At 37.0% G+C, this 27,466-nt stretch overlaps 1 protein-coding gene across 9 annotated transcripts in view; it reads left to right on the forward strand.

The window, feature by feature from the left end:
- Grik1 (glutamate ionotropic receptor kainate type subunit 1) overlaps positions 1–27,466 on the forward strand; it is a 342,565-nt gene that overhangs the window by 302,941 nt on the left and 12,158 nt on the right. For 6 of the 9 annotated variants that reach the window (XM_042676852.1, XM_042676855.1, XM_042676851.1 and 3 more), the window contains 4 exons: positions 1,251–1,369; positions 5,679–5,896; positions 17,696–17,921; positions 22,201–22,451. In XM_042676852.1, the coding sequence (XP_042532786.1) occupies positions 1,251–1,369; positions 5,679–5,896; positions 17,696–17,921; positions 22,201–22,451 (814 nt within the window). Of the gene's footprint in view, positions 1–1,250; positions 1,370–5,678; positions 5,897–17,695; positions 17,922–22,200; positions 22,452–23,749; positions 23,987–27,466 lie in introns of those variants that run through there. The other 3 variants (XM_042676854.1, XM_042676857.1, XM_042676858.1) reach the window with 1 other exon arrangement.

A 27,466-nucleotide genomic window follows, 5' to 3' on the forward strand; every position in this document is an offset into this window, starting at 1 on the left:
AGATCATGGTCCACACAGGGCAGATCAAAAACCTATTGGAAAAAAATCCTTAGAAAAAAAAGGGATGAGGGAACTGGGCATCCGTGGTTCACACCTGTAATCCTAGCTACTCAGGAGGCTGAGATCTGAGGATCACGGATCAAAACCAGCCCAGGCAGGAAAGTCTGTGAGACTCTTTTTTGTTGTTATTTTTGTTATTGTTATTCTGCTTCAGTGCCAGTCCTAGAACTTGAACTCAGGGCATGGGTATTCTCCCTGAGCTTCTTTTGCTTCAGGCTAGTCCTCTACCACTTGAGCCACATGCCACTTCCAGCCCTTTCTGGGTAGTTTTTATTTGAGAGAAGTCTCACAGACGTTTCTGCCAGGGATGGCTTTGAACTGTGATCCACAGATCTCAGCCTCCTGAGTAGCTAAGATTACAGGTGTGAGTCTTTGGCGCCCAGTTCCCATGACACATATCTCCAATTAACTACCAAAAAGCTGGAAATAGTGCTGTGCCTCAAAGTGGTTGAGCACTAGCTTTGAACACAAAAGTGGAAGGACAGCACCCAGCCCCTGAGTTCAAGCCCCAAGACTGGCCCACAAAAATAAAATAAAAAGAGATGTAGTACAGTACCTACCTAGTAAGTACTGCACCCTGAGTTCAAATCTTAGTACTACCAAAAGAAATATCTAGCATATCCCAAATCCAGCCTTTCTCTTTTTTTTTAATATGTTGTTCTTATGTTGAAGATTTTTTGATGCATTATATAACCACAATGTCCTTAAACTCCTTCTAAACATCTGCCCATAGAAAACCATAGAACTCCATTGAAAGGAAATCACCCTCTTCTTTGAGTTTTCCATGGGGATTTAGCAACAGTTCTTCGCAGTCACTGCACAACAACTGTGTTCTTCTCATCACCGCTTAGTAAGCACTTGGGTTGAAGGATCCTTTCTTTACAGTCCAGCTGTTGTAGAGTAAAATGGAAATGAATGAAGACCGAAGAATTCAGTCACCAGAGATCTGAGGAGGACAATTTTAGCCAACCAAGGTCTCGACTCAGAAATAAGAACCCTGGTAAATGCTAACTCCAGATTCTTGGGCACTTTTCCCACCAAACGTTTCTAAGTTCGTGCGTCTGGCCCATTCTCTTTGGTTTAATAGTTTCATCTTTAACTGGTTGGGCTTTCTTTACTGCTCAGCAGGCTCTTCTGGCACCCCACGTATTTACCTGATACTTACTGACTGTTTCTATTAACTACCACAGGTTTACACCCTACGAGTGGTATAACCCCCACCCGTGCAACCCTGACTCCGATGTGGTGGAAAACAATTTTACTTTACTAAACAGTTTCTGGTTTGGAGTTGGAGCTCTCATGCAGCAAGGTACCTCGGTCACCCTTCTTTGTCACATGCATCCCACAGTCTGCTGACAGGCTTTCGTGCTGGTAAACTCCACCATGCAGCTAGGGGGTAGGCTGAAGACCCATGCAGTTGAAAATGACTGCAACTGACCCAATCTAGCAGTTCTGAAGCAAAGGCAAAAATGTGTCCTAGATGGAACTGCCTCATTATGTATCTCAAATAACCCTTCTGTCTAGGAATGAACAGGAGTTTCCTTGTCAGGTGCAAAGTAGCAATTACCTATGAAACTGTTGATCAACTTGCATAGATGGACCTTTCCATCTTTTCCCTTTTATCTGTAACTCTGTAAAGTCAGAGGTTGGCAATAAGTGGGATTTAAATCCTTCAAGGATTGCATTCACTTAGATGCCTCCAGTTGCCAACATACCTAGAACTTCTACCTAATTACCACTCTGACAAAACCTACTGAGATTCATTTTAGCCTCTCAGTAACTTTTTACAACCTCCCTCAATCGGTAGCCATAGCAACAGTAAACTGTCAGGGTTAGGGAAATCAAATCCAAGCCAGACAATACAATGTGTTTTATGTTTTCTTCCTTATGATTTGGAGGATTTTTTTTAAAAAATATGTTGAGGGAGAAGGGAGAAGTTGTTTTAACCATCTGAAGAAAGCTATTTCTTGTGAAGCTTCTTCAGTTTTGATTCCAGGCATATGGCCTAAGAAATACTTCCAAGATTAAGCACATTAATGTAAGAAAATTATAAGTCCCAGATGCTGCTTTTTTAGAGTATCTTCTCATCTGACAACAAGATGGAAAAAAACACTTGGCAAGAGAAAATCCAACTAGAATGTACATAAAAGGTATTTGTTACTTGGAAATGAACCGAAGCCTTCTCTATATAGAGTTATTATACCAATTTCAATGTGTATGTTCTATGTCTGTAATAAGAAGGGGTACAGAGGGAGACAGAAAACGATAGCGGAAAGGCTGGGAAGAGAGGAAGAAAAGGGGAGAGGAGGAAAGGCGGGAAGGGATTGAGAGGAAGGAAGAGCTAGGAGTCTGAGGTGTAGAAACACCAAATAATTACAGAAAGTGGGCAAATCTTTCCATTATGCAATGGGACATAATGTATGTAGACACTGCTGATGAGGCATAGATACCATGAGGTTTTCTGGAAATCACTGGCCTTTAATTCAGAGCATAGCAGAGAACTGTAAATCCTGCAAGAAAATGTATCTTGTTTTACCAGTACATTTCATGTTTAGAGTATTTATTCTGTGAGCAAAGAAGGTGACGTCTTCCATTCTCTGTAGCTTTCCTTCTTCAGCCATTAGAATAGAAATAGATCCACCCAGGATTCATACAACAACCTAGGTGGGTGTGACCCTTCGGTCACGTTAGGGACCCCAGTTGCAGAATTCTCTCATCTTCTCTCTGGAGTTTACCACCATCCACAGCAAACTGTGGGAAGCAGTGTCTGCTAGTTACCACTACCTTGGGTACATGACAGTCAACCCCAACCAGACTCTGCTTGCCTCACAAGACATTTGCAAGCATTTGTCAGGTGCAGCAAATGTTTCCATATGTACAAACTTGTGGTAGTGTGATAATATGTCCCTGCGTCCTTGGCACATGCATTGAACCAGGTTGGCTATGTTCTGTGGGCTCTCTTACGTTTGCAGAATCTTGCTGTTGTTCTCAATTGGAAAACCAGTTTGTTTCATTTCTTTCTGAATGTGATGATCAGACTTTCTCTTTTCTACAGAGCGTGAGCAAAGTCTGGATCAGGATTGGCTGTCATGTCTGCCGTTAAAAGGCACTAAAGTGACTTCAGCAAGTATTGGGTCTCACCCTGAATATTTTCCAATGGTGTCTGGCTCTGCTCTTATTACTCTCGTGACTTCGTCATCTAGAGTTCTGAAGTTAACGCAAAACCTCTCCTCTAAATCTCTCATTTAACACTGAGAATCAGAGAATTCACAGAATTGCATGAAAAAATTTTAAACAACACAAAGAAACATGGAGAAATTTAGGTGCCATCTACCGAGCATTTAAAATGTAATTTCAGTAATTTTCACTGTTTTTTTCCACATTTGCAAGAACATTTCATCTAAAAACATAAGCATTTATTTTAAATTGGGAAAATGTGAATCTATATACTTATGTGTCAATAGTTGATCACCCATCTATCCAGTTTTACTACCATATATATGAACATAAGACATAATTATGAACGTATACAAATAAAATGAAATCTTTTTCTTCTTACAAATGTAACAAAATACCATAAAGATAATTTAAAGAATAAAATCTGCAACTATAAGCTATTAACTGGTTCCCCCATACACACCCCACTGGTTATTTTATGAAATAAGTCGCATTTTAATGATAACCAATTAAAGATGTAAAATAATATCATATTTCCACAAGGCCACTAGATCAATTAAGTACAAAGATTTGAAACAACTTTGGGTTTTAAACACACACACACACACACACACACACACACACACTCACCAGGCATATAAATCCCATTAAATTACAAGATTAAAAACAAGAGTAACAAATTATTCCACTAATTCTCAGAGGTGATTTAATGGAAACTATTATAAATTTGTGTAATATAACCCATCTAAATTCAAACAAATAAAAGTAGGAAATACAAACTACAGACAAATCATTTACCTTATTTTTTTTAAAGGAAAGCATAAAGATACCTACCAGCATTTAGGAGACTATATCTGTACATTCAACATCCAGAAAACCAGTCAACCCTCATCTGCTTATCACTAGCCTTAAGCTGTTTCTATTTCTTGAGCAATATGTCTTTGCAGTTGCGGATTAAACTGAACATAAACTTCTTGATACACAGATTGGAAAACTCCAATTATTATTTTTATTTTGCCGGTCCTAGGGCTTGAACTCTGGGCCTGGGTGCTGTCCCTGAGCCTCTTTGTACTCAAGGCTAGCACTCTATCATTTGAGCCACACCTTAGGACTGAGTAGATAATTTTCATTGTCCTTTGTGGAAGTAAACTTCATTCCCATGCCTTTTCTCTGAAAAAGGGTTTGCTTGGTGAATATATTAAGCACGTCTATGTTGCCTTTTAAAGGTAACCATATGCCAGGCACCAGTGGCTCATGCCTGTAATCCTAGCTACAGGAGACTGATACATGAGGATCGCAGTTCAAAGCCAACCTGGGCAGGAAAGTCTGTAACTTTTATCTCCAATTAACCACCAGAAAACCAGAAGTGGCGCTGTGGCTCAAGTGGTAGAGCACTCACCTTGAGTTAAAGAGCTGAGGGACAGAGCCCAGACCCAGAGTTCAAGCCCCACAACTGACAAAAAAAAAAAAAAGTAACCATGAAACATCTGAGTGACATCAAAAATACATTTCTACCATGAGGGAAATCTCTCTACCTGAGAAATAATTAGTTTTTAAAGTATGATTATTAAGAAATACTATTTCTTTGAAGACAAAATTATGCTTTTCAAGAATATATTCTATTTTAGCCAAATAAGATTCTAAATTAGAAAAAAAAAAATTGCGAGTCATGAGGTGGCACGTGACTTGAATTTTAGCACTTAGAAGACAGCATGAGGATGACATGCTGTAGACCAGCCTGGACTATGTAGTGAGACCATGCTTCAAAAATCAAATGATGGTGATTATGATGATGATGATGATGATGATGATGATGATGATGATGATGATGATGATGATAGCAGGAAAAAGGAAAAGAATTAGGACTTTCAAAGTAACATTAAGACCAAAAGGGGTTTATTCACTGTTATGTATGTCATGTCTGTTTTTTTTATTCTATTGGCAAAAACTCACAGTATTGCATTAGAGTACATGTAATAAGTGACCTCATAGGATAGTCTTTTGAAGTTTCTCAATGCTTTCAGTTTAAATAAAAATGAAAAGGAAGTTGGCATTTTAAAACTTTTCATAGCTACCCAAAGACGTAGAACACTTCACTTCACAATCTTAAACAATAACAAAAAGAAAGAAGAACAGAAGACTTTCTTAGGATTAACTTCTCATTTTTAACCCACTAAGTTTTAGACAAAATACCTCAGAATGAAAGGAAATGTAATACCATCAATAATTGATCAATGACATTGTAAACAAAAGTAATGATGGAATAATTTTTTAAATAGAATCCTTTACATTTGCTCCATTTCTAGAACATACTTTGATTTCATTCTCCTATGAGCTAGTAAGTCCTTGCTGGGTTTATCTGCCTAGAATAGCATTCCAGTGTGCATCTCCTCTTTTTTCTGACTCTGTTTGACACCTGTAATCTGATAATGCCATCACAGGATCAGAGCTGATGCCCAAAGCTCTTTCAACCAGAATAGTTGGAGGAATATGGTGGTTTTTCACCTTAATCATCATTTCATCCTACACTGCCAATCTTGCTGCCTTCTTGACAGTAGAGAGGATGGAATCTCCCATAGACTCTGCAGATGATCTCGCCAAGCAAACCAAGATAGAATACGGGGCAGTCAGAGATGGATCGACAATGACCTTCTTCAAGGTAAGAACCTGAGGAAATGTTCTCAGGGGTTATCGTCTTCTAGGGTACAGAGGGAAAAGTAAGAGCCTTTGGATGAAAACTAAATGAAAAGAATTTGATCATTTTTGATGAAATGAAATAGTAATGGCCTAACCTATCATAGAGAAGGCCTGAGCCTTCAGAGCAAAGCTTTCTTCTGGCATCTTTCCCATCTTCCATATCTAGATAGACAGATTACCCTCGAACTCCTCTCTGGCCATTCCACTAGAAAAACAATGCTGCTTTCTGAATACGATCCAACAATCTGTTTATGAGTTGCTTTTATAGAACCACGAAATGAAGATTTTTGACCACTAAGATACTTAAATAACTTTACTTTGTTATTTCTGCTCTGTTCTTGAAGAGACAGAAGAAGATGGGGGGAGGGGTATGTTAATATTGGAACTTGGAGAATTTAACACAAAAACTCCCCAGGAACTCTGTTCTAATATATCATGAAACCAATGCTCCTAGCCATGATTGGAGCATTCCAGTAGCTGTGAGTGATATATGAGGCTCCAAAAAAGAATTTCCTTATAGTCAGATTAGTTTTAAAAATCAAATGCATATAAAATGACATGTTTAAGGTCAAGTAATTTCTTTGTTGTTGCTTAACCAGAATGATAAACCTGATTTACTTATGGAAAAATCTCTAGTAACTTTTATTACCGTAATTTTCATGAAAAATAAATGTAGTTAATAGGCCAAAAAATCAGGAATTATGAAATTTAGCCCTTCACTTTACAGGAGATTAGGATACAAACTTGAAAGCTAAATTACCTGCTCATAATCACATATTTGGTCCCTTATCAATAAGGAGCTAGTGCCTTCTTTAAAAAAAATTGATGAAGGTAAATATATTGTGAGAAAAAAGAAAATAAAATTTTAACCAAAACAACCTAAAAATGCCTATGTAAAGTCTTCAAACTCAGATTATCAAAAATGAGGCTGACAGCCCAGGATCAAATGAACTATTTTTACTTCTGAAAATTACTAATCTAGAACAAAACTTAAGGACAGGGTGGCTAACAAAGAAGTGAACATTTTCTGTATGAAAGTATTAGTTCATAAAACAGGCATTACCTGTGTAGCAAAATTTTCACAATATAATAGCACAATATTATTATAGCATAAATTAGAAAGACACTTGCAGTTAAAATAAACTGTAGTATACACTGTAGAATAAACTGTAGAGTTTTATCCAAAGTCAGGCTAATGTGAAGAGATATATTTCTCTGGTAAATTAAAAACTAGTTCCTTTTTTTAAAAAAAGAAAGATAGTTCTAAGCTTTCTTTTTATTTTAAGAGTAAATACCTATACATTAAGTTTTCTATAAATCACAGTGATTGTTTTCTTCCCAAGATGGGAATATTTTAAAGGAAAATAATAATATATAAATATATGGCTTTCCAAGGTTCTGACAGTATAGTACTGTACGGGGATATCAGTTTCCCCGGGCTAGAGATTCATCACAGTTCTTAGCAAAAACCAGGGAGTCACTTGCCAGACACACAAGATACAAAGACATTGTCCATGCAGAATGCAATACATCTGAAATACAAAGTCCAGAATGATAACCCCATTCACCAAGATCAAAGAATTTTAAAGCATTGGGAAATGGGCTACTAGCAAAATGAGCAGAAGAGATTCTGTGGCCTTTTCGATATGAGTTTCCAGTGCAGATAAGAAAGAGGTAGTTAAGTGTTGTAGGTGTTTTTGTTGTTGCTGTTATTTGTTTGCCTTTTTATTTTGTGACAAATGACAGACGTATCCCAAGAGATCTACGTGTTCCTTGGCCTCATTTCGATATGGTTTTGCTCATGTGACTCTGATGTGCAAAGCCTGGTTTTTATTTTTCATGGCAGCCCTCTGAGGTAGCTACAATAACATGTGCGGACCATGCACTTCTAGAGGAAGAAAGAACGCAGTGTAAGTGACACCTTTGCGTCAATAAACACGGTATCAGCACAGAGTGCTAACCTTGAGCCTCACACTCAGTGTGTGAGTGTTTTGTATTGACTGTCTCACTCTGTCCCTGTAAAGGCCAATTGAGGTAAGTGCTCTTATCCCTTTATATGATGAGGAAGGAAAGCCATCAAGACAGTGGCTTAACAATGGAGGTAGTTAGTAATGGAAGAGTCATGATCTGGTCAAACTTCAGAGAATTCCAGGAAGTTCTCACTTTGAAGGGAGGGACCTGGTTTGCTTAGGTTTCTATTACTCCATCAGAACGTAAAAGAGTACCTGGTGCATAGTAGAGACTCAGAAAGCATTTTTTCCAATTAAATAATAAATGTAAGAATGAAGTGTGTGTGTGTATGTGTGTGTGTGTGTGTGTGGTATGTGCATGAGAGAGAGAGAGAGAGAGAGAGAGCAGGAGAGTGGTGGATATAGAAGCCCACACAGGAAGAAAACTGTTGCTGCATTCCTAGTTACAGGTTAGCTTGTGGCCCAGCAACACTATTTATCAAGAAGGAATTTATTTGCAGAAGGAGGACAAGGACTAAATCCGATTTCATTTTTCCCTGGAGGGCGGCAAGCTGTCAGAAAGCTTCAGAGGGATGGATACACACTCTGCGTTCTTAAGCGGGATTATTCCACAAGGGAAAAAGGCATTCCAGCCTTTTAGTTCTTAGGGTAGTCCCGTCCTCAGAATTAAGTCACTGAGTGACAGCAGTCACGGAACAAGGGTCCCCCCCTGGCTCAGCACTCCACACTGTGACTTACTGTGCCAACCTGGCATCCCCTCCCCTCCTCTCTCATAGAAACAATTGCTTGCTTTGGCTATAGCCAAATGTCTATGCACAGTCTAACCTAGCACTGTGACCAATTGTTGGAGCACACACCATCTGCCTAGATGGGTTCTATTTCCACTCAATCATGAGGACACTTCTAATAAGAAACATTTTCTTGACATATATGGTATAATGAGTACCTCTTGTTCCCAGAATAAAAACATCCCTTTGGTATCTTGCCAGAGGTAGCAACCTGTCCCTTTACTTTCAAGTTGGCTTTAAATCAGTTTTGCAACCACAGAACAAGCAGGTATAGAGTGCTCAGATATTATCAAAATCCATAATCAAACAAAATACACTGATCTGTTATGTTGGCCCTCGACACCACAAGCAAGTGATGTTCTGAGCGAAATATCTCCTGGAAAAGTGAGGCTACAAGTTGCTCACTAGATTTTCACTCAGAATCCACTGAATTTTTCTTGTGGACTTTTGTATCCTTGCAAACAGAATGAATGACAGCTCAGATTTCAGAATATGGATATTGCATTCTCAATGCAAACACACACACACACACACACACACGCACACACGCACACGCACACGTGTGTGTTAAATTTTACAAACACCTCTTGTTTTGAAAAGTTTCCACTATCTATTATCTCAATTTAAGCCAGGGCATAAGGATCTGGAACAAGGAAAATGCATTTTTGAGGTAAGAGTTGGTTGCCCAGTTTTTCTTCATTATTTTTATGGGAACTAATCACACTGATCATCACAGACTGTATTTCTGCACAAGAAACTGAATTGACACATAAACAATAATCCACAAGTTTTACCTTCCCAGTGAACATTTGGATATTGTCACTGATGTTGCCCACAAATATCAGAAGAACTATGTTTTGTGTCAAGGTCAATTCAACCAATGCTATGTGTGATTCACTCTGTGTTCATAAGCTCATGTGCACTCTGAATCTTAAAGTTTTAAACACCATGGGCAATATTATGGCCTATTTTTTCAAAGAGTGTCAGTTACCATAAAGACACTTGGTAGGGCAGGATTAGAGAAAAATAGGGCATTTTAATAATATTTTAATCACAAACCAGGTACAGTTGGAGACATTTTTAAAATATCCTTTGGACTTCAGGGGATCATTAATATTTTTGTCTCCCTTTTCAAGGTTTCCAATAGTTAATAGATCCTGTTTATAAGTCAAATGTTTATAATTTGGAATTTCAACAGATTTTACTTAAGAGAAATTTTCAATATACCCTTGATACTGCTTGGGATAAAATGCATTAGCGATCCACTCAGTTTTACCAGTTTCCCTCTCCTCTGCTGGTGAATCACTTGGTTCTTCCCAGTGTTTCACAGTCAGAACCATCAAGGCTTTCCCTGCCCTATCAGCGCTGAGGGGACCATCGCTGGCAAACGAGGAGGAAAAAAGCAAAGAGCAGTTCTTTCATGTTCAAGTGTGTGCACACAGCTTGGTTGCAGCTTCCTGAGGATCTATGTGATCTGTTTCTCTATATCATACCCAGAAAGACTCTACAGCAATAGCAATGCATTACATTTTTTCTTCCATCGATGAGGCAATAAGAAGCTTCTGTTTTTCTCTATTTTTCATAGAAAGCAGGAAACCTGTTCTTTCTCTCTGCTGTAATTTTATTAATCTAATGAAATTAGCTAGGTAGACCTTTGCCAGTGATCTAAACTCTCAAGACCTTGATTTCTCTATCTGTAATTGAGGCTAATATCTAACTCATAAGGTCATTTTAAGGATCAAATGATTTAACAGAGGTAATAAACTTACACTACTGCTTAGCAAATTGTAATCCATTTTAAAAACTAGATATTCTATAATAATCACCAATACAACCATCATTATTATCGAGCCTTAGCCCTCAGTGCGAGCTCTATTCTTTCAATCCCTCTAGATTTAAAAATAATCTTTACCCTGTTTCTTTGCTGCCAATAGTCTCTGAACTGTATGCCTCCGGCTATTGGACAGGAAGTTCAAAAGCAATGCCAGGACTGAAGCTCTGAAAGGAATTCAAAGACTTGATCAATCATAGACCCAAATCCTTGGGACCATTTCCTGAGCACATACATTGCATCTGCAGAAGAACCATGTCCCAGATGGCAGGGAGACAGCAGATGGCAAGGCTGCCCTTAGGATTCAGCTGAGAGGCAAAGCAAGGCAGTTTCATTTCACTCAGCTCAATTGATATTTTTGCAAGATCTCCAACATGGCGTCCCCAAAGTTGGCAGTGTTAAGAGAGAAGAGGATCAAAGGTACAGATCTGTGAGGTTTGAAGATTTGGATAGCAACAGGGAGGAAAGGGGCTTGCATACCTAGTACACAGAAGGCATGTGGCTAAGTATCATCCTCAGTTTTGTGGGCGAGAAGCCATGTGGACCTGAGAATGTCTTATGAGTCAGAATGGCTATGAAATACTCATGTGAGAAATACTTCTCAGTAGAATCTTGCCTTGTAACAAATCACTATCCTCCTAGCCTCAAGCCAGAGGATTACACAGATTAGATCATGATTCAGTATAAAATGACTTGGATAAAATAGGTTTAAAAGAAATCATAACAGACTTGTCATTTCTGGCTTTCATGGTCCAGGGACTCTGGGCCGGCTGTGGGAATAAGGGACACTCTAACCTTTATCATCTTTTTTCCAGTGAGTGGTTAGATACCGTCAGCAACCAAAAGACATTTTAGGGAAGTTACTAAGCACTGAACCAGGAGAACTGAAGCAGAGAGCTATTATGAGAAGACAGATTTCAGGCAGAAATAATTATTTAAGGGCATGAGATGAAAGAAATTTCTAGAACTTCTCCACTTAGAAAGGGACTTTTCACATAAGAACTATTAGCACATGCTCGAGAGAGCCAACTAATTTTAGCATCAGTGTCAAAAGTGTTTGGTCTTTGTAGGTTAAAAATGGATTTGTTTGGGAAGAAATCTGTGAGGTCAATTTAAGTTAACCTTTCTCAAAGCCTGCTATATTGCCTGGAATGGAATGGACCAATCTTAAACTCTCTACAGAAGAAAACATAAAAAATATTTTAGCAAGGAATTTTCTAAGGGGAATCAGTGTGTTTTTTAAATGTTGGAGAATCTGCAAAAGCCAAAATTTTCTAGCAGTTGAGGACAAAAGTGTAATCAACTACAATGATCATAATACACACATTTCATATTGTACACATTAGAAAGACAAACTCTTCATAGGCATAAATACTTTCTTCCAATAATCCTCCTTTGAACAATATGGTAAAGTAAGTCAAAACCATGGCAAGTGATCAGTTAATGAAAAATGAGATTTAATAGCCCATTGGATGAAGTAATTGTCTCTAAGGCAACCACTTATTTTTTATGTGTCTGTTTCCAGAGTTTGGACTTCTGACAGCTGTATTTCTGTCTTTGATTAGCTTTTTTGTCTTTTGTTTCTTTTTCTTATCTTTAAGTAGTTATAAAAAGAAGTTCCAGTGCCGGGCGCCAGTGTCTTATGCCTGTAATCCTAGCTACTCAGGAGGCTGAGATCTGAGGAACACAGTTCAAAGCCACCTGGGCAGCAAAATCCGTGAAACTCTTATCTCTAATAAACCACCAGAAAATGGGAAGTGGCTCTGTAGCTCAAGTGGTAGAGTGCTAGCCTTGAGCTGAAGAGCTGAGGGACAATGATCAGGCCCAGAGTTCAAGCCCCACGACCAAGAAAAAAAGAGGTTCCAATCCAACTTATAAATTTATGAGTACAATGCATCTTGATCAGTGTCATCCCACATCTTTGGTTAATTTGTAAGATTTTTGAGATTAGGATCTCTCAAAAGAAAGATCAAATTGAAAACATATAGTGGTAATTGTTTTGATTTTTGTTGCTTAAATGCATATATTAGCCACATCTGTAAGATCACTTTTGATAAAATAGCATAAACCAAATAGCAAGAATTTATTCCTAGTGTGTATGTATCTGTATATACTTACAAGCAAAAACAGGTGTGTATAAACATAGATCAAAATATTAAAATTTCAGGCATATTGACCCAAAGTAGAATTAGAAACCATTTGATTCTACCAAACAATGAGATTCTACATCTTTGCTATAAAAGTCTATAACTTCTTTGGAGAAATAATGTGATAATGAATGTTTATTTCAATAAAATATAACACTAGAGAAAAAGTCCCAAGAAATAGAGGTTCTATAAACCCTATAAAACTGTGCTACATCCCAGAATTGCTCAGTCTATATATAACTCATCACAGAAACCCTGTAACTGGAAACAATGAAACTAGACAGAAGGGAAAAATCTTGCTAAGGAAAGGAAAAACTATAGACAATATTCACACTTTCTTTCAGATTCCAACTGTTCCACATTCTGAAACAGTCTCTAAAGTTTTGTCTAAACAAACAGAAGCTGTTGAAAGTCATGCAAATAGTTTTCATAAATTATGTCCTAAGTACAAGAGCTATAGTAATTCTTGCCACAAGAGATGATGTATCCTCTTTCTGTAGTCATTTATTTTGAAAATTTGTTAATTCCAAGCTGGATATGAGTAGCTCACACTTATAAATCTAACCACTTGGGAAGCTGAAAATGGGAAAGGGAAAAACTTCTAAGACTCTTTCTTACTCATAGTGAGGCACAATGGTGTGTTCCTGGTATCCCAAACTATGGGAGAGACTGACATTGGACGGGTCAATTCCAGAGCAACCCAGGCTGAAATATAAGAGAGATTCCATGTCGTTGGTGGGAAATTGACATGTTCCTATCCTCCCACAAATGACAAGGCTCCTAAAGTAGGCAGAATGTGGCTCAAGCACGGACCTGGGAGGGAAGCAAGGCTGCTTCTCAGAAATTACCATTGAAATACAGGACTAGAGGTGTGATTCAAGAGGTAGAGTGCCAGCTTAGCAATCATGAGTACCACCAAAACAAACAAAGAAAATTCGTTGCTCCTGTTAAAATATTCCTAGACCATAAGTTTGTGTCTGTGTATTAAAATGAATAGCTCAATCCCTATTGCCTGCCAGAATAAACTCTGGAATAAGATTGCTGAGCTTAATTCCTGGCTTTAATCATTTCTACACATAGGATTCTGCTTCTGCATCAATAAAAAAAAAAAGAGATAATGGTGTATATGATCACTATGAGGATTATGTATACAAATACTCTCAATAGTGTTTGGTGTAATACTGTTACCCTGTTTTCAATAATCAGCTTTTCACTGTCTATAGACTCGTTGTAAATCACTGCTCAAAGTTTAACATGCATACATTACAGGAGGAAATGAGAGAGATAAATAACGGTCATCGACACTGAGACCCTAAGTCTCCCTTTCCAAAAATTGCTGATGAAAAATGCTTATTCTTTGCCAACCATGTCTCATCAGTGTCTGCAAGACAGCCTGTCATCAGGTTTAAGCGTGAGTTCATCAGAACCTGATGACTCTTGGGATTAAAAAAAAGGAATCCTGGAAGATTTCAGATTTAATAAATGAGGCCTTTCCCATTTTAGCAACTTATTGTTAAGAAGCTCAGAAGACATTCTAAATATTCTAATTAACTTTTGACACATTCCAAGAACGGGCAGCTAATCACTGTTTCCATTTTTTTAAAAATATACTCCGTATTATCGAATGATTTAGCACGCCGGCTGGGCCTGTGAAAGACCCAGGCTGTCATTCAAACAGTCATCTTGGTCTTTGAATATTTAGCATCAATTTGTGTGAGACATTATCCTATGTTTAAGTATAGTTAAAATTTAACATTTTTTACCATCTATTTTTAATCCATTAAAAAAGTGCTTCTAATTTAGTTCCAAAATATTGCTTTAGATCTAATAAAAAATAAACATAGGGAACAGGGCATGACCGAAAGAGTCATCACTCCTGAACTGGCCTTTCTACTAGCCAGCTTTGGCTTTCTGCATGCCACTTGCCATCCCTGACTTCAGGGCCTGATCTGGACTCAGATGGAAAGAAGCAGGGCTGGAGGGTTTCCCACATAAAAGTCTTTGTGGATGTGACATGGTGGAAAATTTATTTTATCTCAAGGTGCTTGAACTTTCCACAGACCTTTCCAAATATTAATTAATATATTCCTTAGCTACTTCGTTTCCTGTGACCACTAAGCTTTCTTGCATTTCAAGTGGCCTATAATTCTAAATATGGAATATATTGAAGCCCCACAAAGGCAAACTTTGCAAATGAAGCAAGCAAACTTTGAAAGAAAGCCATGTGGCTCCTTTCTCTCTCCAATTGTGTTTATCATCATTAGGGGTAGAGTAATAAGGAATCAAAGCAATGCAAAATAGCCCCTGTACCTTCAACTTGACCATGCTCCCTACCGAGTAGCAGCTTTCAAACAGAAGGAAGATTCTACCATCTTTGTTTCAAAGGATAATTAGCTTTCCCTTATGGTTCCTTGGGGAACCCAGACCAGAGCCGCCAGCTACTCACAGAAGAAAGAAATGAATGCTGTTGGGTTTAAGTCTCTGAACTCTGTTTGCAACTCAAAACAGAGTATGATAAACGTGATAGCTCAGGACATAATTTGTTGCCAAACTGTGATGAGATAAGAAAAAAATAACTGAGAAAGAAATTAGAAATCTAAGCAGCCTTGTGGCAGTGAGTGCTCAATTCTCTGCTCCTTGTGTTTAGGCCATTTTGACAACTGCTGTTGGTTTACCTGGTGAGCCAGACATGGAGTAGGCTATATACTACATGTGTCCTAAGGCCTGCATCACAGAAAGTTTGAGAACCACATCCAATAGGGACTCAATAACCTCTGGATAGAGTTTGAACTAATTCTTATCTTCCTTCCATGTCTTTCATTTCTATTCATGCCTTGAGTGACTTCTGACTTTATCCACTGACTATGAATGAAATGAACAGTTGCTTCTTTAGTCCCTCATTTCCACTGACAAAACTCCAGTTTCCTAACTATCTATGGTATTCCTTTTAATAAAATGTAAATATGACAAAAACTGTTCTATGGAATTTTTATAGGGAGGCTGATAGATATTGGTGTTTCATGTCTCTGAGAGCTATTAGCAGGCTGCCGCAGGGAATACTGTCAGCCGTGAATGAACACTACATTTTCACATGTAGATTGGGTAAAGTTAAAATCACTTTCAAAATAATTTTGGCCATATAGACACCCACCTCCCGCAAATCATGATGGACCACCAGAAACAGCACTGAATTAGATATTGAGAGACCTGAGGTCCAAGGTTATCTCAGATATTAACTAGCTCGGTGTCGTTTTTGAAGTCTCTCAGCCCTCTGCATCTCATCTATAAAAGTGGCAGTTTGAATGAGCTGATCTCTAAAGTCTCTGAAAACTTTAAAATTTCATACTTCAAAGAAAATTAGTTTCCCTGAAGGTAGTATCTTGATGAAGGAATAATTTTCCCAGCTGCACTTTTACTGCCAAAAAAAAAAAGAAAGAAAGAAAGAAAAGACGGACCTCTATGCACCAGTACAGGTACAGGTGAGCTCTTAATTCTAAGTTTAGCGTTATCAGATTCTTCATGGCTAAAATCACATGGCAAATGGAACATTGACCCTGACATCCAAAAGCATGCCTGTGTTGTAGAGACACAGCTTGAATCTGCAGATGTCCCTTGGGTTGAGGAGAACTCCCAAGGGACTCCTTACGACAGAATAGGGCCTATAAAATACCAATATCTATAAGGCACTATTTATTGAATTGTTATTTGTCTCATAAGATCTTTCTCAGGAGACTCTTCATATGCCTAACAATCCAAAATAAAGCCATCTGTCCTCTCCTGACTCCTGATGCCTGCAGTGTTAGCCAGGGTCTTTTAGAGTTAGGATTCCAGTGAAGTCCTGGGAACTCTGGTGCATAATTAAGAACACTAGAATTGATTCCACAGGTACTTGCTTTATTGTTTATCATCACAAATGTTTTAAGGCGATGTTTGTCAAGGAGGACAGAATACATAATGTACTAATACAGATATGTGAGACCCAGAGTTTCCTTAAAAGCATCAGTAATTCCCGTGATGACTTTCATCTTTGAAATAAATGGAGGGAAGCATTGATGCAAATGAAGACAAATTCAGAGGGAAAAAAACCCTCAGAACAATATGGAAATTACAGAGGAAAATGCAAACTGCCTAATTATAGTTCACTATTCAAAAGGAATGGAAACTCATATCTAAGCAAGATGGAAATGTAGGCAGTATATTCGGACAAAGAAAAGAAGAAAATGAGATAATGATGTCTATGTATAGATGCATATATTCTATATCACACATATAGTTAATTATTGGATCTATTAAAGGGCTGAATAAAGGAAACAAGACAATTATAACACAGTCCGAAATGAGCTACAAAAAAACCTCAAGATTTAAACAATCGCAATGAAAAATTGAACGCATAAAATGTGGGAAGAGATTTCTCATCCAAATATTAACTTGAGAAGAACACTTGCATTTTAGATTTTTAGAAAAAGGAACCTCAAATGACAGTGCTTTCACCAGTGGGAATTGTGAATGACTTATCCCAGGCTAGACCAGCAAAGAAACGCTGGGGCAGGTATTCATACTACACCATTAAAAAGGATAACTCAATGCTTGCTAACGTTGACTGACTGAAGGGAAAGGCATTAAATGGGTAGCCCCTGGAGTGAGCTAGCTACCCCTTAGCCCAGTGGGCCACCATGGTTCGGTCTGAAGCAACCACAGTTCATTAAACAAGTGCTATTATTGATACCAATGTTTTATCTTCCTTAACTGAAAGCAAGAAAAGGACTTTGAACCAATGTCTTACATCCATTTATCCAGGGCTCCATTTTCTCCATAGATGCCCCAGGGCCCCTGCAGGATTTTTTGCAGGCAAATTGGCTCTTCTCAGCCACCAAACTGAAGTCCTTATTTCATCCATCTCATTCTCCCACCTGTGGAGAAAGAATTTCCTTCTGTATAATTTGAGTGACTGGGATGTTGAATAGCTTTAGGCCATACTTTGTTCAGCACTGTTTCTGCTGGGGGGATGTGCTTTTCTTTCTGCAGAAATCGAAGATATCCACGTATGAGAAGATGTGGGCTTTCATGAGCAGTAGACAGCAGACTGCTCTAGTCAAAAACAGCGATGAGGGGATCCAAAGAGTGCTCACCACCGACTACGCCCTACTGATGGAGTCTACCAGTATTGAGTATGTGACACAGAGAAACTGCAACCTCACACAGATCGGGGGCCTCATTGACTCCAAAGGTTACGGAGTGGGAACACCTATTGGTAAGAGAAACGGACTTCAGCCAAGACTGAGTTGGCCAGTGAGAGACGGTGTGCAATGGCTTTAGCCTGCAATGACTTTATGCCACCTAATAAGAGAAATGCTTGTTTAGATTGGAGGCCTGGTTTGTACTGAAAATCCCCAGATCTTTAAGCTAACAAACTTTCATCTATTAATTTTTCCGTGTTCTCCCACAATATCACTATTTAAGAGGGTGTAGATTTTGCTATTTTGCCTCCAAACAAATATTCTATAGAATGCATTTTCCCAGTTAATCCTCTTCACGGTTTTTTTCTTCCATTCCTGCATATCTCATTTTTCTGATTTAAATTCCTCAATTTTTAGAAAAATATTTTTAAAAATCATTATACATTTAGATAAAACTAATACTGTTTATAAAAGAGTAGTATTCTATATCAGTAAATGGGGAAGCAAAGCTGTCAGAACAAAGGAAATAGGAAGGATAAATTATAATTTGCACAGGAAATAAGGATTGAATCAATGAAACTAACAAAATCTTATTGTTTGGTTCTATAGTACTGCCCTCCCTGGAGAAATCATTGCCTGTTGGATTGCATATCTATACAACAATATCATTTTGTTTGATAATCATAGGCATAACTAAAATATTTGTCTACAGTCAAGGGGCAATTTCTGATTTCCTTTATGTAGAAATCTTCCCATCCTGCTTGCAACTTCATAGAAAAACTATATGGAATAAAGTTCTGTTATCAAAGCAATCTGCTCCATTCTCAAGTGAATCTTGGGTATTTGGAAAGAAATCAGGGGGCCGTCTAAACTACTGCGCCAATCCAATAAGAATGATAATTATAGCCCAGCCAAATAATTGAAGGTTCAAAGCATATTTCATTTACTTATTTGAGTTTTGTTCCAGTTGCTGTTTGTAAGTAAATATGTAGCCTGCTCATCAACATAAAGCAAGGGTCACAAACTGAAATGCTTAGATCTCTGCTTGAGATCAGGCATTGTGACATTCATTGGTTGAGGCTATTGTAAAGAGCGATTAAGACAATGGCAATTGGTTGAATTGCCATGGAAAAGTTTGAATTCTCTAAAGAAGGTCTTTCTGCTCAATTACACATGGCGATTGGACACATATGGGAATTTGAGCATACATTTGTTAAATATTCCTCTATTCAGACAAAAGCAAAAGTCCAGATTTTAGGAAAAGTTTTCTAATGTTTTTAATTTGGCAACTAATTTTTTTTTAAAGAAAGACTGTCTATCTGCTATTCAACTTAACATTCCTCCAATCTAATTAACCAAATAAAGGTCAACTCTCACCAACATTTACCAAGAATAAATAACCAACCTGAACCTGGTTTTTGCTATCCCTATGGCATTAAAATATATGCTATGGGAAGTTAACTTTACTATTACTGTTATCCTTAATAGAATCATTTTGGGATTTGATTTTAAGGTAAAACTCTGTACCTTATTCTGTCATCCTCCCTGCAATCCCCCCTCATCCCTTCCCCATCCTTGACACCAGATTTCCTGTCTGGTATTGATAACCAAAAATAATAAGGCATCTCACTCCTTCTGAGAACATATGTACTTTAACATGAGACCTTTACTTGGTGTTCCTTCATGTATAATGGAATATAAGAGCTAAAATTTGCATACTTATAATACAGGGTTGTAGGTCTGAAGGAACTGGACAGTATGTTTCTTTCTTCAACAATGTAAAAGAATACTTCTTAATCACTGTAGTGATTAAGAAGCATTGAGAAACCAATGTCTGCCTTCATGTGTGGCTGATTCTGTGATGAACATCACCAGATAAGTAAGTGGATAGATAGGTAGATAGATAGATAGATAGATAGATAGATAGATAGATAGATAGATAGATAGATAGATAGATAGATAATCTATAAATATCACATATAATGTGCATATTAATATAAAGAGATCTGAATGTACCCGTTCAGTCTCTCTTTGGCCAATACTACCCACAAGTTCCAAAGTTAAAGAGCCTTGCCCCATTCCTAGATAAAAAGAAAGATATGCCAAGAATTTTTCATAGTGGTTATAAACCTGTCATGCTTTTAAACAAAAAACAATGAAAGAATAATTGGAACAGATGGCAGATCTCAGAGAGAATACATCCACTGGGAATACAGCTGTTGGATAAATTTGTGAGATGTTTCTGCTATGATGAATTGACTCTTTGAGAAAGATCAGTTGCTATTCAGGAAGATCCGTGTGTATGCATATACATTTCTTTTCAAGTGACTTAGATTAAGTCACTTCTGATGTCATTCGGTCCATTTAAGCAGTAACAAAGACTACATGAAAGTATATGCAGAAATTTTAAGTTTCTAGTCTTATTCAGAGTCCCTGGAAGCTCCAGACTCTCTCTTGGTAGAAGACCGGATTCAGTCACAACACAAAATTTAAAACTTTGCTTCTTAGAGACTCTCAGGACAGAAGCACTGCAAATGTGCCTCCTGAGGGTTTTAAAATAAAACTTCAAGAGAATGAGAGCAGTTGAGGTTTAAACAGGTTACCAGGAGCCAGGAAATTACCTTCCTTAGAGACCACCTTTAAGCAGAGATTGGCTTTCCATCGTCTGAAATGTTTTAGGTGTTGTGCAGCCTGAAGGCAGAAGGAGAGAGTCAGTCAACATTTATTGAGTGCCCACTGTGTATACTGTTCTGATTATTGCACTCTCCACTGCTGTAAGACTCATTCTCACATTACTCAAAGCACTTGCATGTACCTCAAAGCAAAGCACTCCTGGGTCATTCCGTCACTTACACACTATGTTTATGCTAATGGTACTAATTTTGACTCTGTTATTCTGGTGATGCTTAAGCAAACATATGATATATGTTAATTTGTCTCTCAAGGCCTATTCTCTCACTACAAATTCCTCCTCTTAAATGATAAGGCATAATCTCTCTCCAAAGCAGTTTGCTTTTCTTGACTTTAAGTGTCATGATCATTTTTTAAGTATTAGGAAAAATTGACAAAATGTTCAACTTTAGATTATTTTAATCATAAGCCATGCCACAGGATGCAAGTTATACGTGGGCCTGGGAGGAATGATACAGAAACACTTTGGGGAAAATAACACTGAGAAATAAAAAGAAGATTTAAGTTTGATTCTTGGCTCTGCAAGTCATATAACAAGTGAACTATATGAGTCATAGGACTACTTCTTGCCTTATGATGCCTAGGTTTTTTTAAATTTGCTTCAATCAAGAATGACATTAAATTTATAAACAGAAATATTCAGTATCCAATATGGTCTTATTGAGTAGAAGAAATGAAAGCAAAAGCTCTTTTACCATCTAAGGAGAATACGAGTTAAGGAATCTTGATCTGTTTCTCCTTTGCATTGATTAATATAGGAATGCAATCTGTCTACAATTAAATGTTGGTACCTTCTAACTCTTACATGATTAAAAGTTCAGTGTCATTAACAAAAGATAGAACATAAGTATTTCCACCAAAGTCCTTGCAACTGAATTTTGTAAAACCATTGAAGAATTAAAAACCTGTCGTTAAGTGTATTTGATTGGCACACTGGTCAGTATGGATGAACAGCTATACATAACATCTGCTCCTTTTCAGTAGCTTACAGAGTAAATGTTTATTGCTTGATCTTCTCATAGTCCAATATGAACTGAAAGATAGACTCTGCTCTACTCAGTTATCCTAGGCCCCAAGTTCCTTTTATTTTTATGGCTCCACCATCCTAGGTAACTTGAAGGCTTTTTCTTACTTGGTGTATATTGGTTAGAAAAGAGAATACAAGATCCTGTTAGGAAGACTTATGATGTAAATCTAAAACTGACATATGTCATGTTAGCTTTCATTGACTAGAAATCAATGGGGTGACTTACTGAACTATAAGGGACACTGGGAAATATATTGAGTTACTCTTGTAGGAAGAAGATAAAATAGCCAGACATAGTCATAATGTGAGAGAGCCTAAAGCTTAGAAAGAAATGAAATCTAAACAGAAAAACAATTTGACATGTGAAAAAAAAAATTACAAAGAATTCACCAGAAACAGAAATATGGCACCGAATTCTTAGCTATCTCTCAAAGGAGTAAATATTACAGACTAGAGTGACTCTCAACATGTCAGCCCTTCCCAGTCATTTAGGATCAGACATTCCTTACCTGGGCTAATGAATTTGTGAGTCTGATTTTTTTCACAACTGCCCAAAGGAAGTATTTGCTACTGACATAGTCAAATTCTCTGACATCTTCTCCAGTGACCACTGTTCCCGATGACCTCACTTGCAGGCTCACCTTACCGGGATAAAATTACAATTGCTATTCTCCAACTCCAAGAAGAAGGGAAACTGCACATGATGAAAGAGAAATGGTGGCGTGGAAATGGCTGCCCTGAAGAAGAGAGCAAAGAGGCCAGTGCTCTGGGAGTAGAAAATATTGGGGGCATTTTCATTGTTCTGGCTGCTGGACTGGTCCTCTCTGTCTTTGTAGCCATTGGAGAATTTATATACAAATCACGGAAGAGCAATGATATTGAACAGGTGAGTCATCTCTTCCTAAGACCGGGGAGTTTTTCATTTGAATTATCTATGTTAAGTTTCTGAGGATTTTAAGGATGCTTGCCCTTCTTTGGTAACAGTCTATTGAATTAGATGCCCAAAAGAGCCATTTTTGAGTTAGAGCAAAGAGCTATTGAATCTCTGCCAGGTGCTGCTGGCACTGTAAGCTCCATCATTTATTAATGAGAAGAAGGAAGAGCTTTATACACTAAATCCAATTAGCACTATTTGGAATGACAGGGCAGAAATTCACAAACTCAGTTAATTTCTCAAATAGTTATTTGCTCTTAAGATGGAAACTTTAGAAAAAGCAAGGAAGACATGAACCCAAAATTAGAGAAGGGATTTGAGAAAAGTGTTACCAGCCCTAAAGTGTAGATTGTGAATACAAGTACTAATGCACAACAATTTATATAAAAACATAAATGTAGTATTTTGAAATCAAGAGTTTATTTCTATAATAGTATGACCTATAAAAAGCTGATTCAATCCATTTTTTTGGCAAAAATATAACAAATAACAGAAAAGATGTTTTTATATTCTTACTTTTCAAATTTCTATTTCGGATTATAAGATGATTTCAATAGTTAGCTATTTTGGGCCTATTTTATTGTGAAAGGAACTTCAAATAGGAATTTAGACTTTCTAAATATTATAATTGAGATTTAAGATCATTCCTTTATTGTCATTCATAAATCAAATGCAAAGCCCCTTTAAACATAGTACAAGAATTGTGATACTACGCACTATTAATAACAGACATAAATGTTTTGCTATCACTGCCTTGAAATTCTTAGCAATTGTTTTAAGAAGTGGCCTCATAGCTTCTTTTTTGTGCTAGGCCATACATATTACATTGCTGGTAATGATTAATAATTTGATATTAAACCTACTTCCTATAAGTGGAAGCTGTCTTTTAAGCAACGAAAAACTGGGAAATATTTTTTTATACCCAAGTTCTATGCTGAAAACCCACCCCAGAAATGCAAAGCAATAGTGAAGGTAGAGAACAAACGTTTACTGGTATTCATCATAGAAAATGTTCTTTAATTAACAGGAAGAATGGACTGATCTGCTTTGTTCAAACTTTTCAATTTGCTCTGAGTTGTCTTGTTTATGCTACTAATTTGAAAAAAAAAAATTAAAGCTTGTATATATTATGCTTTAATGTGCTTCTCATAATTGCCAGCTTCATTTGATTTAAATTTTTCATTTGAACATGCATTCATGCTTTTAATTTATTCATTTTTCTATATTTTTCCATTTCTTTTGCATGCAAGGCTTTTTGTTTCTTTTATGGACTGCAGTGTAAACAAACCCACCCAACCAACTCTGCTTCCGGAACTACTTTATCTACGGATTTAGAATGTGGCAAATTAATTCGAGAAGAGAAAGGGATCCGGACACAGTCCTCTGTCCATACTGTGTAATCCGTTTCTGGGGGAGGGGGAAAAGGTGTACCCAATAGAAATTGCTTCTTTTAGTTGGTGTCATTGATTGTATCTTCTAAGCCATGACTCCTTGTCCATTTATGTTAGTGAACTCTTGTACACTACCCCAAACTGTGTGTTGTGTCAGGGTTGCAAGAGGGTTATATAGATTTCCAGTTGTATGTATATACATGAAACGATCTATATAAAATACTCATCTTTGCTTTATCTTCAATCATTAAAAGTGACGAATTGTGAAATAGGAGATTTGGACTTTGAACAAGGCAAAAAATGATAATTTTCTGGGCTCTTTTCATCTTTGTGTGCTTTCTTTCCTTTTCCTTATCCAATATATTCTTTTTTTTCCTTTTTCCTTTTTCCTTTCTTTCTGTTGGTAGTGGGGCTTGAACTCAGGGCCGAGAGCTGTCCCCTAAGCTTTTTCGCTCAAGGCTAGTGCTTTACCACTTTCAGCCACAGCTCCACTTTCGGTTTTCTGGTGGTCAATTGGAGATAAGAGTCTCAGAGACTTCTCCTGCCCAGGCTGGCTTTGAACTGTAATCCTCAAATCTCTGCCTTCTGAGTCATTATGTTCTTTTAACAGACAGTACACATTTCAACCTTTCTGAAGCCCTTGTCTTTTCAATATATACACACATAACAGTTAATTTTCTTAATTCAAATATATTTCCCTATTCAAAAGGTACTATTTACACAAAGACTCAAACTTGGGTTAGATCTTAAAAATTCAAAAGACTATGATCCAGAGAGTTATGAACTTGACCTTCTGAGTACAGAAGAGCATTACGTAAGTCGAACATGACAGAACACAGTCAAGAAAGATTCCTACATAAAAATATAGTAACATCAAGTTCTGAAATTCTGTAGATCCAGAATCCCAAAGGAACTGATTTATTTCAAGCTATATATTATTTTTTTTGAAGATTCAGGCAAAGTCCTAAGCTGTGAACTAATCCATAGCATCTCCTATTTACTGCTCACTCGCCCTTCCTCTTTGCATAGATTGACATCTTTCTGTGAGACATTATTTCATTTCTTTCACACTCAGCTAAGATAGAGTGGTTGTTCTTAGGGCAATCTTTTCTGAGCATTTCCACATCCACACTCATTTCTCCGGATCCATCACCATTATTAATGTATTCGAAATATGCTGGGGAGAAGGGAAAGGAGCAGAAAATAGAGGAAGGAATTTCCATACGCATTAGTTACAGATCTCTGTGGATTTATTTTCTACCTGCATTCAAAGCACTGTAAATAATTTCCACACTAACTCAACTGGGTGACAGAAAAAGCCAATTGCATATGTAATTTGCTGTGACAAGGAATGTCTGCTGGTCCCTCTCTGCTTGTTTTCCCCTTCACAGGGAGCAGGGAAATTGAGGTTGACTTTTCTCTCCCACCACACCCTGGATCCATCGGTCTCTGTTCTCCTTAATGGGATTACTTCTTGATCTATCAAGTGACCCTTGAAAATATATTCCTCAGAAGTAGAGGTTTGCCATCTGTGTGCGGGTCAGGTTACGTTGACTTCTCTTTGCTTAGCTTTAAATGGTTCCCAGTTTTGAATTACAAATCTCCTCAACTAAGCCAATTTCTCTTCAGTAAAACATAATCAGAAAACTTGGTTCTTGCCATGATTGCTTCTAAATCTTGTCTTCTTTAAATAAATATACTCTTAAGGGAATATCAATAAATTATGGTACTACAAATTTACTATTATTGAAGTAGAAGAAATACAATATTTTTCCATGAGTCACAATTCATATTTTCAACCTCAAATAGAATCAGATGCTGGAACAAAATGCAATTCTTAGTACCATATTTTATTGCTTCAGTATATAGAAACCACAAACTACTTCAGCTTATTTTCTAAGAACTATGTGATCTACCAAATATATTATTAAAAAGTTTGTAGGTGATTAAATAAAATATAGAAAATAGGGTTAAACAATAGCTAACAAAACTTGCCTTCTGTAGACAAAAATCATTCTTACAATTTTTAATTTAGAGATTTAGCTAAATGATAACTTCTTAAAGTTTATGTACTACTTTTGGACTATACACCACCTAATTCTGATTTTTATGTACTATCATGGTTTTTAAAAATGTCACCACATACAGCATTACATCTGGTCCTTCCAGCAATTTTAATTCAGCTTTACTAACAAAGGAACAGATATCTGGATCCATGACCCAGAATCAGAAGCATTAGAATCAGAAGACAATTTTATAAATGAATCAAATTTCAGAAAGAGTTCAACCAAAGTGAAGTGACTATTGCTAAGTTACGGAATATCTCAGAAACAGGAGAATACCATTTGTAGAAGATAAAGTTACTTTCAAGGAGTATCTTTCAAAAATAGATGCCATTGGCAGGTATTTCCCAGTAAGAGTTTCACAGTTAAAAACCCAGAAAGCATCACACTAGACATCCCCTTACTACATTTTAATTCATAGTGTTCAATACATTGTCATAGATTAGGAATTTCCAACAAGGAAGAAAACTCTTCAACCTTGCCCAAGCTATTAGATCACAGACACTTTTTCTTTAGAGCATCTGAATGGAGCAGTGTTACACAGATGATCCTCTAGAGATCATGGTAAAGAAAATGTATATCTAACCCATTAATAACATGCAAAACATCTTACACTGTATGTGGCTCACCATCATGCATTATTTGGAGTAAACTTTTTACTTCTCTGGACCTCAGTTTCGTTATTTGTAAAGCAAAGATACAGCGGTTCAATTTCTACATTTACCATGAGAATTCTATCATAGGATAGAAAAGGAAACACTGTGTTCACCTCAGCAGCAGATCTATTAATGGTCAAGAAGTACTGAACCAATCATCTAAATACACATTGTATACATAATTGGAATTAAATAAATAATTGGTACTTATCATTATTACATTTTACTCTAATAGTAATACCACTAATTCTGTTATATATAGAAAGAGATTATATATATTATATAATATACATCATGTATACAATTAATATATACACAGACCATATATGTATACAGACCTACATATATACTGAAGTATTGAGAGGACTCTGCAGACATAGAAATCAAGAAGAAATTTCATATCTCAAGATAGAAATTTCAAGACATTCAAGTGATCTTTATGTTTACTCATAATATAGAAAGGGTCCTATTCAATATAATCAAGTAGACCATTCATTGTCTTTGTAAGTTCTTTATCCTTTTCAGTTTCTCCTTCTCTCTTTATACTTTCCTGTCTGTCCTTTTGTCTTAACCCTCAAGCAGCTAGTTCTTGCTAACATGTAAATAACTGCTCATGCTACAGTCACCCTACAGGGGTTCACTGCATATCCAGTGAAATTTAGAACAAAATTTTCAAGCTCTCTTTGCATCTTAGTTCTTAGACTTCAGTATAAGTCAGAATTGCCTGGGGAAGTTGCTTATAACTTTCAAGGTCTATCTTTTGACTTTTCTCTAGAGATAATCTAGGAATAGTCTGGCAGGTATGTATAGTCTAGGAATCTACATTTGCAATAAAGCCTGAAAGTGAATGCTTAAAA

The sequence above is a fragment of the Dipodomys spectabilis genome, unplaced genomic scaffold (assembly GCF_019054845.1).
Source record: "Dipodomys spectabilis isolate Male_0828 unplaced genomic scaffold, ASM1905484v1 ptg000032l, whole genome shotgun sequence".
Lineage (NCBI taxonomy): Eukaryota > Metazoa > Chordata > Mammalia > Rodentia > Heteromyidae > Dipodomys > Dipodomys spectabilis.